General features: G+C 43.7%; 1 protein-coding gene across 3 annotated transcripts in view; it reads left to right on the top strand.

The window, feature by feature from the left end:
• The first annotated feature begins 465 nt into the window (after positions 1 to 465).
• The window catches only part of KCNC2 (potassium voltage-gated channel subfamily C member 2), a 212629-nt gene continuing 199167 nt past the window's right edge, over positions 466 to 13927 (top strand). For 2 of the 3 annotated variants that reach the window (XM_059683660.1, XM_059683658.1), the window contains exons 1-2: positions 466 to 948; positions 2119 to 2821. In XM_059683660.1, coding sequence (XP_059539643.1) covers positions 2138 to 2821 — 684 coding nt within the window. In that variant the 5' untranslated portion in view covers positions 466 to 948; positions 2119 to 2137. Of the gene's footprint in view, positions 949 to 1272; positions 1514 to 2118; positions 2822 to 13927 lie in introns of those variants that run through there. The other variant, XM_059683659.1, reaches the window with a different exon arrangement.

The raw sequence follows: 13927 nt of genomic DNA, 5'->3' as shown, positions 1-13927 counted from the left end.
AAAGAAACCCGAATTTTTACCTGCTAGGGCATGTTTCTGGAATAAACTTTTTAAAACTTGTTTTGTTTTATATAATCATGATGTGGTGCCTGGAGACCTACATTTGACAGAAAAGAGCAAGCCAGAGCCTTGAATAAGACACTAGAAACCAGACTCACTTGTCACCTGTAAGTAGAGCTCTCTCTCCCATCAACAGTCATTAAGAAAAAAAAAAAAAAGCAATTGGTTTTAGATTCTCTCTCACTTGTTGGGAGGGGTGGGACAGCGGGAAGAAAAAGGGTGTGGAGAGCGGGGTGTCAATAAGGCAGGCAGAAGCTCCAGAGAGGGTGGGGATAGAGCTTCATCAAAGAAAAACAGATGAACCTGGTTGGTACAACACAGCTTCCCCAGACCCACCCACCCACCCACCCACCCTTCCCCAGCTCTGTGCTCCGGCGGCGGTGGTTGCAGGCGAGCGGCGCGGAAGGGGCAGTTTCAGCAGCGGCTGCGTGTGGGGGAAGAAACAAAACCTGCGGGTCGAAATCGGGTCGGGCTGACTCCACCTTCCAGAGGGCGAGCCCCGACCTCTGCGGCCAGCTCCGCGGCAGCCACGGCCCGCCGATCTGCCCGCGCGCGGCGGGGTCGCGGGGCGCCGGCGGGACCCGCCCCGAGCTCCATGGTTCGCCCGGCCCCGCGCGATGCCGACTCTGCGCGCCGAGCCTGGCGCGGGGCGAGCCCGCCGCTCGCACCATGAGGGCGGGGAGCGCGGCGGGTGGCCGCCAGGGGCTGTCTCCGCGACCCCGGCGCCCAGACGAGCGGCCCCACGGCCTGAGCCCGGAAAACGCCAACAAGTAGTTGCTCAGTGGAGCAGGGCGGCGCGGCTGGGTGTCGGGACGCAGCCCGGCCGCCGGGAGAAGCTCGTCCCCGCGGAAACCCAAGCTCAGCCACTTTTATCTCGGTCTCGCTAAGGTACCTGGGGCCGGGGGCGAGGGGGCCGCGAAGGGCAGGCTGACCCTGCAGGCAGGCTCCCTTCCATTCCAATGGGAGTAGGGCTGTGCCGGCGAAGCCCCGGGGAGAGGCGGCGGGGTGCCCAGAAGCGCGGACGCGGGCGGCCGGGACTCGCAGCCCAGGGGGTGTGCCCCCAGCAGCTCTCCCCGCCGCCTCGCCCCTCCTCGAAAGCAGCCCTCCGCCCCCATCCATCCCCCGGGCGTTTGTTTTTCTTGGGCAAGGGGGATGGGGCGGGAAGCGCGGATCACTGTTCTCAGGAATGGATCCTAATTAGTCTTTTCCTTTCCCGAGTCAGAGTATTAGTAACAAACAATAAGGTGGCAAGGAAATTGGATCAGGAAATTGGTCAGAGGTCTCCTTGGCGATAGGCGGCATCGGGGGAGATTTTTTTTTTTTGCTCTGACTTCTGCGTCCAGGCTGTTTTGCCTGGTCCGCGAGGGAAAGTGGAGGTGAAGCTGGAACAGGTCGCCCAGAGGGCACGCCCTGCGCGCCTGGGAGCAGCGCGCAGCCTTGCAGTTGACGGAGGGTACGCCTGCCTGCCGGGGCGGGGGGGGGGGGGGGGGCTCGGGTGAGTCTGGGGGGCGGGCGGGGGGCTCTCAGCCAACCCCGCCAAGTTGCATCAGCAGAGAAAACTCCCTGCCTAAGGGAATTGTTTCCAGGCCGGGGGAGGGGGAGAGGTTAGGGGAGTCAAACCTAGGGACCCGGGCGGGGGGTGAGGGGGGAGAAGAAAAGGGCCAGAGAGGGGGAGAAAGAGGAGGGAGAGAGCAGGGCTGGGGTGGGGAGGATAGGGCCTGGGAGCAGGTTACACTTGAGAGAGGACACAGGGGAGGGAGGGTGAGCGGTGGAAAGGCGAAGGAGCAAAGGGAGGGAGGTGTGAAGCAGGGGCAAGGGTGTCATGGAAGGTCAAGGAGGGCTCGGACGGCTACCTTCTGGGTTCTCCGGGAACCCGGGAGAGGCGTGAGGCTTGAGTGGGGACGGACTGGGCGCTGACCCCCCAGGGCGGGTGGTTGGCCCGCTGCCTCTCTGCCGACCCTGCACCGTGGAAGCCCGGGGCTGGGCGTGGGGGCGGGGGCCGCGGTGCGGCTCTGCCCGCCGAGGTCCTTAACTTGGCTGTGTTCGCCTCCCCCCCAGTCATGTCTGAGCCACAGAGATGGGCAAGATCGAGAACAACGAGAGGGTGATCCTCAATGTCGGGGGCACCCGGCATGAAACCTACCGCAGCACCCTGAAGACCCTGCCCGGGACCCGCCTGGCCCTGCTCGCCGCCTCCGAGCCCCAGGGCGACTGCTTGACGGCGGCGGGCGCCCCGCTGCAGCCCGCGCCCCCTCCGCGCTCGCCGCCGCCGCGACCTCCCCCGCTGTCCCCGGGCCCCCGCGGCTGCTTCGAGGGCGGCGCGGGCCACTGCAGCCCCCGCGGCGGCGGCAATGACCACCCCGGGGGCGGCTGCGAGTTCTTCTTCGACCGGCACCCGGGCGTCTTCGCCTACGTGCTCAACTACTACCGCACCGGCAAGCTGCACTGCCCCGCCGACGTGTGCGGGCCGCTCTTCGAGGAGGAGCTGGCCTTCTGGGGCATCGACGAGACGGACGTGGAGCCCTGCTGCTGGATGACCTACCGGCAGCACCGCGACGCCGAGGAGGCGCTGGACATCTTCGAGACCCCCGACCTCATGGGCGGCGACCCGGGCGACGAGGAGGAGCTGGCGGCCAAGAGGCTGGGCATCGAGGAGGCCGCGGGCCTGGGGGGCCCCGACGGCAAGTCTGGCCGCTGGAGGAGGCTGCAGCCCCGCATGTGGGCGCTCTTCGAAGACCCCTACTCCTCCAGAGCCGCCAGGGTAAGGCCGGAGCCGCCCCCTTCCCTGCTCCTCCCGCTCCTCCCAGCGCCTTCCCCCACTTGCTGTTCCTTTGCACCCAGGGCCCTGGGATGGGCGTGGGGGAGGGGAGAATCAGAGGCCCATCTGGTGAAGGGTGATCGCAGGGGCCCTGGCCCTTCCCCCCCCCCCCCCACCCCCCACCTCAGTTCCCCTTCATCTCCTTCTTCTCCTCCTCAACTCAAACTGAGATTTACTTTAGCAGATGGGACCCGAAGGGCATATGTCCAGTCCTCTGGGCAAGTCTGGCTGGAACCTTGTCTTGAAACCCGTATCAGACTTCATCTCCAGTTTGTTTTGTTGTTTGTGTTTTCCTGACTCTTTTGCTCCAACTTTTCCTTTAGTTCCGATGTCTCGTTGGGCCTTCTGGTCCCCAGGATTTGACACTTTCTTGCAGTGGGGCCCCCGACACCCCTGCACATCTGGCTCACCAGGAGCAGAGGCTGCCATTAGCGATCTAATCTGAGGACCCAGTGGCTGGTGTGGGGGAGGGTGTGCCCGGAGGGTCTCCTCCAAGCCGGAAGGAGGCCAGGAGTGCTGGTCCCAGTGAGGTGACCCGAGAGCCCACGTGCACAGAGTTTTGGAGGCAGGTGTCTTTCCCTTTGGGCTGTGTCTATGTTTATTTTACAGGTGGCACGTGAATGAGTCACTTCGGTGATCTAAGTTTCATCCGATTTTCTAAATCTGGGCAATTTAGATTGTAGCGAACTTTATTTTACTCTTTAGACTGTGATCCCATCCTTAATTTTTCTTTTCAGTTTCTAGCTTGAGTGACAGCTTAAAGTTGGTTCTTGACATTCCCAATTAATTCTTCAAAATCCCATGAAGGGACTATAAAAGTAACCAGGAATGGTTTCTTCAGTTTAAAGGAAACAAAAGAAATATAAATAACCAAAAATTACATAGTATGTGAATGGTTTTTAATTATATGTGAGAACAGAATACTGTATTTTGTTAAATCTTTGCAACTGCAAGTGTCTGGTTTGCTTCTGACGCCCAGAAGAGACACCCCCCACCCCCTGGGCATAATGGGAATTCTCCCAGCTTCACTTTGGCTCTATTATTATTGTCTTTGCATGTTAGAAGTCTTTGTCTCTGAGATATTGTGCAGCTGTCTCTCTACCAACTTGTCAGATGTGCTTCTGATACCACTTTAGAAGTCTGAAGATATGTTTTGCTTTCAGTGTGAAAAAGTATATAAAGGATGTAAACTATTGCTACTCTATTGGATCTGGAATTTAAATGCATGCATAAATTCTAGTAGGTCCACATTTTCATATTTGAATATTGAATTCAAAACTTCAACTCTGAAATCTTCCTTTTAAGATCATTCTATAAATTCAACAAAAGTTGGCACTCAGAAGAAACAAATGTCTACATATTTATTTAAATTAAATCACAGACTCATGACCATAACATCTGTCCCCCCCACCCCCCTCCCTGCCTGCCCCTACCTACCCAGTGGAGTGCCACAATGCTCTTTCCACTTGGTGGCTAAAAAGATAATCTGAATTTGTTTTTAGACTCATCATGTGATCTCCCCCTCCCCCCCAAATTATGTGCTATAAAAAAGACAGAATATTTATTACCTTTCTTGCATGAGCATATAATATATTTAATGCCTTTTATTGTAGGACAAATTGTATAGCAAAAACTTAAGTAAGAATGTGTTCAATCTTTATTATTGCTATGGAAATTGATTCAATTGATTATTGGTCAAAGGGTAGACCCTTAACTTGAAAATAGTTTTTTAAAAATCTTGCTAAGATTTCATTATAATATTATTAAGAATTTGGCTTGCATTCATTTCAGGTGAGGAAAGAACACAGATTAGAGATTAACACAAGGTCAAAGAGCCATTAGAAGCAGAATTAACTGAGAATTGTAGATATGGAAAATTTCTTTGAGATCACCTTGTGAAGACCCTTTAAAGTTTAGATGTAGATGAGGAATATGAAGACTGCAGATGCTAAGTGATGGCCAAGGTCAGACAGCAAGTTAACAAAGGCAGAGCCAAAATTATCTGGAGGTCTCATGACATCCTCTCCAGGCCCTTTCCACCACAACCACTGATTATAACCGACTGGTTTGTGAAATCTCTGCAGATTGTGTTGCTCTCGAGAGTTAATGCAGCATAAGATATTCACTAGCATTCTGACTCTCAAAGGTCATCTGTGACTTTTTTAATATATATATTCCTGGACTTTGGCTGGTAGAAATTTTTACCCGGCACTACCCAACATTTGAGTAAAAATATGGGAATTATGATAGTAAATCCATCATTTTTAATTATGAAAATATTCACTTTATTAGCATTTCAAATTGTTTTATTTCTACAATTTTAGTTCTTAAAACTACTAAAATTCAAAGTTCTGTATCTGGAATTGGATTTAGAATTGCATGTGTTTATTTTTATGGGCCATTTTTCCCCCTGTCTTCAAACCACAAAGAACAAAACAAACAAAAACAAGAGGGAAATGACCTAACTACTGTAACTATTTGTTAATTTTAAATGTAATATTTAATTAAAAATATAATAAGATAGGGACAATTTTAGTCAAAAATTAGGTTAAAGAAGGAAAATACAGTATATTCTTGTTTTGTAAACATTGCCCCAGTTAAAAGATTTAATGGCCAAATATATCTTGTTCATAAAATGTTGTAGTCAGTTATTAAAATTTTTAGAACATTTATTTATTCAATGAATATTGAGTATGCATTCACTGTAGGCCAGAAACTATGCAACATACTGGAAATGCATAGAGAAAATATAATCCTTTGCCCTCAATAGGCTCAGCATTATTTTATAATTAAACATTTCCAAAAGATAATATCTATTAAATTTTAAAAAGCACAACAAAATAACAACAAATAAAATTCTAGAGATAGTAAAAAGTTTTTTTCAAAAACAGCTCAATGGAAATTTTGCCTGATATATGCCTGAAAATATTCTATTTAGAAATGATGCTCTTAACATATTGTTAGTCTTTATTATGAAAATGTTAGGCTGTTTTAATTTCCATTGTTGTGCCTTCAAAGTGACTTATAGACTATCTATTTGTAATATTATTGGAGAAGATGATGAAGGCTGTATTTATACCAAACAACTGGATTTTTGGAGGTATGGTCAAGTGTCTGCATCCCGTTCATATTAATTAAAAGTCATAGCCAACCATATAGCAATGCAAATCCAACCTTCGGAACCCTGAAAAGCATCTGCTGTAACAGTCTGGTGTGATTGCATTTGCCTTATAAGCATCCAAGTGTCGTTTGACCTTTTTCAGGCCACTGTTTTAAAGTTCACATGCTTATATTCTCAGAATATATACTTATATTCTGAGCATTGGATAGGACCAGAGAGTACTGAATTCAATACATCATTAAAAGAAGCTAGTAACTTCATTAGTCAATTGTATTTTCAGTAGTATATTTGGTCACAAACTAGATGATCTACACATGAGGTTGGGCTTTAGGCATGCCAAAGGTGAATGTACTAGTAGTTGGACAGATTAGGTATACATTTTTTTTTGTGTGTGTGATATTTTTCTAAGAGCTCATTTGTGAACTTGAGTTGATAAAACTAAATAAGAGATTAATCAAATAACTTGTATGCATATATGCAAAACCCATGGACACAGACAATAGTGTGGTGAAGGCCTAGGGTGGGGGACAGTGTAGGCTAAAAGGGGGAAAAAGGGGAACATATGTAATAGTTTCAACAATGAAGATTTTAAAAAAAGAGAAGGAAATTTTTTTTTCTGTCAAGCACATTTCCAAAGTAACTGAAAACAAGGAAATGTGTGGGTTTATATAAAAAAACTCAGGCCAACCTTTCCCATTTGAAAAATGTATATCATAACCATTTATATTTATGACTCCAAATAAAGTAAATGCAGTTTTTAGGTCTCATATTTTTGAACTTCTGAGTCATATATCCTTTTTTATTATGACAACCTTTAAAAATATGTCTAAGTGAAATAGTAAAGGGCACTAAAGGACTGGTAAAAGGTAAACACAGATCTCCAGAGGGAAATATATAGTGGCAACATGGTCTAAATAATAACCATCAATGTATTATATAAATAATATAATTCTGCTTGAAGTATAAAGGGCTTTTCTTTTACAAGGTTAGTCAAGATTAAAAAAAAATTACTGATTGATTTGAGAGAGAGAGGAAGGGGGAGAGAGAGATCAATAAGTGATTGTTCCACTTATTTATGCATTCATTCGTTGTTTCTTGTATTCATGTATGTGCCTTGACCAGGGATCAAACCCACAGCCTTGGTGATCAGGAACCAACTGAGTTACTGGCCAGGGCTAAGATTTTTTTTTTTAATGACAGACTAGCACTGCTTTTTTCTTCTCTTATTGGTCGAAAGGTAGTAATTAATTGTAATACTCTGTAGTGAATATTTTTACAGAAAGTGACTAACATGGGAGTATTTGGGGGAGAAGAGACTAGAAGTAGAGAATATATGGAAACAGAATTGGAAAAATAGCCTGGACTGGGGTTTCTGAGACCTATGAATGAATCCTGATTTTACCATTGGATGTGTGACCTTGGAGAATTCACTTCATCTTTCTATGTCTTGATTTTTTTTTTTGCCTTAGTCTGGAAAAAAAAAAAAGGGCATAATGCTTTGGGCTAGATAGTAGCTAAATTTCTTTCCAGGTCCAACATTTTGAGGTTTGGAGGAAAAAGATCTCTGGGGTTAGTGGTGCAGGGACAACATGTCTGCACTGATTTTGATTGTACCATAAGGAGCATCATACTGATAAAGTAAACCAGCTTCAGTTTTGCTTGTTTGTTTTTTGCATTTATAACTTTCTGCCCTTTTATCCCCCCTACAGCTGTTGGTAGCTACTGCTCTAGTTACCATAGAAACAGGTTAGCGCCTTGCTTCCTGTTTCCATTGAAAACAGCTTTCTCTCAACCACATATTTGATCTCAGGAAATCTTTTGCTGTGGCTCCTTCATGAAACCCATGAAGATGATGGGCTCTGTCATTTCCTAAGTCTCAGCTTCACTGCAGGTGTAAATCCATTTACCCACAAGGATAACTGATTAGAAAATCTCAGTTTTATTTCCATTTGAAAAGTGCCTTGTCAAAGACACCATCCTTTTCCCCTTCCTGTATCTTACACAGAAGGGAAAATCTTATTCACTTGAAGATTTACAGATATGCCTGACACATTTAAGTGTTAACAAAATAGTGTCAAATTATTCAGTTCTAGCTCTTTCATAACTCCCTTTATCAGAATAAGCATAGAGAATATAATACTGCCTAGCACAGTTCATAAGTTTATGTTTTAATGTGCTCAATGAATAATATTTCAAGATATATATGTATATGTATATATATGTGTATATATATATATATATGTATGTATATATATATATATATATATATATATATATATATATATATATATATATAGTGCTCCATGTTTCTCATTTGAGAAAACAGTTTTTCTACTTCAGGATATACATGTTCACATAAAAGGAAGTTATATTCATGTTTATAAGATAGATCTATACTCAGGGAATATGTTTATATGGATAAAAAATGGAAGAGACATGTAATAGCATGGCTTAGAGTTTTGATTAAGGACGTGCGTGTGTGTGTGTGTGTGTGTGTGTGTGTACATGCATGTGTATTACATATATCCAAAATATATACTGTTCGAATAGGATTGTTGACTGATACGTATGACAGACTTCTGGTGTTCATGAGACTTAGAGTTGGAAGGAAACTGACCATCATCTGGCCTAATTGTCTCATATCACAGATAAGGCAGCTGCCTTGTTCATAGCTGTGGCTATGACCGTGGCAGCACTAGAACTTAGATCTGATTTTTGCTGCTCTTCCCATTCAATCTTGATTGCCTCGTCTGGACTGTGTTAATATTAGATACACAAATTGTAGCCCTCAGGAAGCAGTGATCATATTAGGAATAGTTGGGGTAAGGCCTGCCCTCTTCCATGTCCTGTCATTCAACAGTAGCGGGGGCTTGTCACTGTCTCAGGGATTCACTTTATTTCCAGTTCCCTCTCCAGATGCGGCCTTCTGTTGCTGCCTCCTCTACCAGTTCTACATCTTATTGTTCTATTACCTTGAAAGCTCCACACTAACCTGCCTATGCACTTATCTCCTATTTTTCCCCCTTTGCCTCACAATCTCCATGAGGAGATCTACAGAAGCCTCAGCTTCCAAAGTGAGCCATGTAAGGGAGTCTTCAGGAGAGATTTAGATAATTAAGAAATCATATCTATATTCCCTATCCGTGTGTGTGTGTGTGTGTGTCTTTTGTGATATGCTTTTTTGAATCTTGTTTGATTATGGTCTTTAGAATTTTTAAATGAAACCTGGTTTAATCTACTGGTGATGGTTAATGTGTTTTATAGAGCATTTTCTTTTCACATGTAATTAATGTGATCAGGGAGGATTTACATAAAGATAACTGATGAATTAAAGGAGCAAAAGATGTTTGGAACTGTTAAGATCTGCAAATGAAACGATGTGGTGAGGTCAGTAAACACAGGGCAGAAAAACTTTTCCTTGGATCTTTCTTTAATGGATAGTTAGCCAAAGTTTGTGTTTATTTCACTGCGATGTGATGTAAAGCAACATTATAAGCTTAAGGGTGTTCGAGAGGATGCATTTTATAGGAATCAAACAGAACGTGGGCCAAAGTGTTGCTGGTAATATCAGAAAAAAATACTCCATAATTGCTACAGTCACTTGACTGATCTTTTCTTTTGAAAGTTGAAAATGATAAAGACATCTGTGTCATCTGATATTTCCTATGTGTTGTAAGTATTAAGAAAATTTTATGCATATAATCCAGTAGAATCTTCTTCATTTTCTGTGTGAAGACACTGGTGGGTTTGCTGTCAGATCTTAGAGCATTGCCATTCTTTATGTATCTGACAACATTGGTGACATGTTTAAAAATTGGAGCAAAGGTCAAGATAGTTATTCTTGACAAGTGTTCTCTGATTCAGTCTCATCAATGGAATTTTGACTTGTCTCTATGGAGACAGTGCCAGAGATAAAATTATGACACCTATTGGCTGCAGACTTTTTCTTACTTATACTGTGCCTATAATTTGTAAGTTACTCACTAACTGATAAAACGCAAAGGATTATTTTAATAATGTTGTTAATATATTCACACAGAATTGTTAGTTCTAAATTTTATACATGATTATGAATTTTTAAGTAAAAACTAATTGGACCAATAGGAAGTTATTAGTTGAGTAATTTGTTAGATTGGGTTTGATGAAAGGGCCAGACATTTTTCAGAACTTAGGTAAAATTTGTGTCTATGTTTGCAAATTGTACAACAGAAATTTAGATATGAGGTTATGTTTATTGATTTGCAGTAGTTCTCAACCTTTTGGCCCTTTAAATACAGTTCTTCATGTTGTGACCCAACCATAAAATTATTTTTGTTGCTACTTCATAACTGTAATGTTGCTACTGTTATGAATCGTAATGTAAATATCTGATATGCAGGATGGTCTTAGGCGACCCCTATGAAAGGGTTGTTCGAACACCGAAGGGGTCATGACCCACAGATTGAGAACCGCTGGATTTAGGATAACATGCTGTTTGCTAAAAGTGAATAATGTTTAATAATTAAATTGGAAACAATAGCAAAGTAATCATAGCAAAAGTAAGCATCCTCACTCTTTTGACATATTAATTTGTATAAAATGAATAAAATTAATATTTAGGAAAATAGAACAATACAGTTATAGTTTGATTTATTATTTAAATTATCCTGTTTTTCTCTTGGGGTGGGCAATTATGAAAATTATTAAAATATCCTTAATGAAACCTTAGGAAATTGAGTAGGAAATGGACAGAATAGAGCCTTAACTGGCACTTTTCTATGCAAACAGAATCTTAAATAGTAAGTAGCCTTTTTCTTTTTATAAGCTTTTGAAAATTTATTATCTATCAGGCCTGAATGAATCTCTCTCAGTCATATAGAATGATTAGTGGGCGCATTAAGTTGAACAATTATTGTATTTGAATCATGAAAGATAAACATTTGTGAGCTTATGCTTAATTCCTTGGTTCTTAATGGTGTTGACTGTGCTTTTATATTTAGAGTACAATGTTAGAAATACAGAATTCAAATAATGAAATCAAACATTTTAATGCACCAATAAGCTTCAATGATACTCAAAATTAATTCATCTTAGTGTCAAAGTAGGGTTATTTAATTGTTTCAATTTATCCCATGAGTCCATTGCTCAATTTTTAGCTGTGCATGCTATCAGTTCTTTAGTTTTTTAAAATTTAGTGATTGTTTTCAAAATCTGTTTCTATTTATGTATCAATCATTGCTTTAACTCACCTCTGATTTCCCTGTCTTAGTTGGCTGCTTGGTAACATTTGTTTTCTAGAAATAAATGTAGTTGCAGAGTACTTGCCTTGGTGCTTCAGCTCTGGGTTTATCAACCCCTTTTGTATTTCCTCCATCATGGCTTGCGTTGATGGTTGATATGTGTTGACACCAGGTGTTAGTGTATTTCTTTATTAGCTAAACAAGCAGGGAGATAATCAAGCTTCAAGGATAAAGTCTTTCAAATTCCTTTGAACCCCTCAACTGATAATTATTGAGCCTCAACTATTGGCTAAGACTACATTAGTATTGACAAGGCAAGAAAGGTTAAAATGTGGCATTTACCACCAAGACACTTGTATTCTGCTGGAAAAGAACTGCACATCCTTCGTTATAATAGAATGCATTAAACACTATAATGAGATATTGGTATAGTGTGGATGCACAGACTAGAGAGGAACCCACTCTTCTATACAGAGGAGATAATATTTTAGTCAGCTCCCAGAAGATAAGTGTTTTCCAGCAATCAAGGGGAAGATCAGTCCAGTAGCGGAGAAATGTGGAGGATTGGCAGAGAATACCATGCCATGTAATATGGGCCGGTAGAAGGACCAGAAGGCAGGCGAGCAGACTTGAGAAGTAGAGAGGGCTGAAACTGGGCATGAAGGAACCTCTGGGTTTATAAATGAGATTCCCTGATGAGATGTAAGGTGCTCAGCCCAAGGCAGGACTGAAAATAGATGTGCTTAGAACTAACATAAGATGATGACTAAAAATTTCAATTCCCAGGTCTCACTCCAGAGACTCTAATTCAGTAGGCTTCTATTAGAATTCAGATGAGGTGGTCATCGTTGTAGTTGACTATTGGCCCAGTACATACTACTACTGTGAAGTGACTGCTCCAAAAGCAAGTACAATTTTGCAATGAACTAGGAGAATAATCATATTTAGACCAGTATTTCTCAAAGTACATTTTGCAGATTTGCAGTTATTCAGGATGTGAATAGGTATTGCCCCTTAAAAGAGTTCTATGGATAGTTGAACTTGGAAATCAGTTTAATACAAAGTTAAGTAGGTTTTTATCCTACATAATAAAAGAGAAACGTGCAAATTAACTATCACTCTGTCACTCCGCTACACCCACCATCCAATCAGAGCAACTATGCAAATTAATCCAACAAAGATGGCGGTTAATTTGCATACACAGGCGCAGAGCAAAGACTGAAGACCACTGAAGATGTAGGCGGCCACGGAGCTGGAGCGAGCAGGAGGCTTGGGTTGCTCCCGGCGACGGCGGAAGCCAAGCTTCCAGCCCACTCTGGGCTCCGCTCAAGGAGGGGCTGGGGACCCAGGCTTCCAGCCAGCCCAGGCCTCCGCTGGAGGAACTGGAAAAAAATATAAAAGGAAGGGCTGGGAGCAGCCACAGTGGAGAAGCCAAGTGTCGCTGCTGCGGCCGGACCAAAGGCCTGGGTCCTGGGTGCCAGAGGAAAACCGGTGCTGGCAGCCAGGGGAAGGAAGGCCTATTGAGCGAATCTTCGTGCAACGGGCCACTAGTCCTATATAATAAAACCCTAATATGCAAATTGTTCGACTGGGAGCTCCACCGCTGGCTATGATGTGCGCTGACCACTAGAGGGTAATGCGGAACATGGTGGGCATCAGCAATGTGGCACTGGCAGCAGGCAGCAGTGAAGGTGCTGCTGGCCCTGATGGGCCCTGACAAGAGTGGGACCATGGCAGGATGGTGGAGCAGGTGAGCAGGTGGCACCAGGCCAATGTGGGTGTGAGTGGGGGGCCTGATTGCCCTGCTGATTGCCCTGCAAATGGCAGCCAGTGGCAGCGGTGGGGAATGGGGCCGCTGCCCGGCTCCCAGGCACTGAGGGAGCCGGGTGGGGGGCCCGGCCCTGATCGATCACCCCACAGGCAGGATGATGGAGCAGGTGAGGGGGCGGCACCAGGTCACAGCGGGATGCCAGGTGGGACTGCGGGGCTGTAAGCCTGGGGGTCGCGAGCTGGGGCTCAATCCCTGCAGGCCACCCTGAGAGACCTCACCCGTGCATGAATACATGTACCAGGCCTTTAGTTTTTAATAATAATTATTTTTTTTAACTACAAATATTGTTAGTGTACAAGAATTGAAAAACGGGCTCACTGCCTGACAGTTGCTTCTGAGATGGAAGTGAAGTAATGCTAAGGGTTGGATTCAGCCAGCTGAGTTTTAATTCTGGTTTGACCACTTGCTGGATGTATAATTTTCACCAAATTGCTTCTCTATACCTCCTTCTTTTTAACTGGACTGGGGAAGTATTAATAGTATATGATTCAAAGAATTGTTATGAGGATGGACTGAGCATATTCATGTGAAGTATCCAGCATGGTGCCTGTTCTATAGTCATTTGTATCATCATCATCATCATCATCCCAAAGGGCAAACATTATTATGTTGGAGGATGGTGCAGTTGCAATAAACTACCTTAAGGAAGCCTTCTGGCATGTAGAATGTTCATGAAAAAATAATTTGTCCCTGAGATTTTTCATGCAAATACTGAATAACTTTTGGAAAAATTATAAAAGTAATTCTATCCTTCATGAATACATAGTGATGAACTAGAACAATATCTAATATGTACATATTACATACCAGGCATTTTACAAGTGGCAAGGTCAAGGCATATCATCTGCCTTTAAGAAGTTTGTGGTCTCGAAGAGAGG

The sequence above is a fragment of the Myotis daubentonii genome, chromosome 2, assembly GCF_963259705.1.
Source record: "Myotis daubentonii chromosome 2, mMyoDau2.1, whole genome shotgun sequence".
Taxonomy (NCBI): domain Eukaryota; kingdom Metazoa; phylum Chordata; class Mammalia; order Chiroptera; family Vespertilionidae; genus Myotis; species Myotis daubentonii.
Note: the sequence above shows the minus strand (reverse complement) of the source record. Positions and strands in the feature narration are given on the sequence as shown.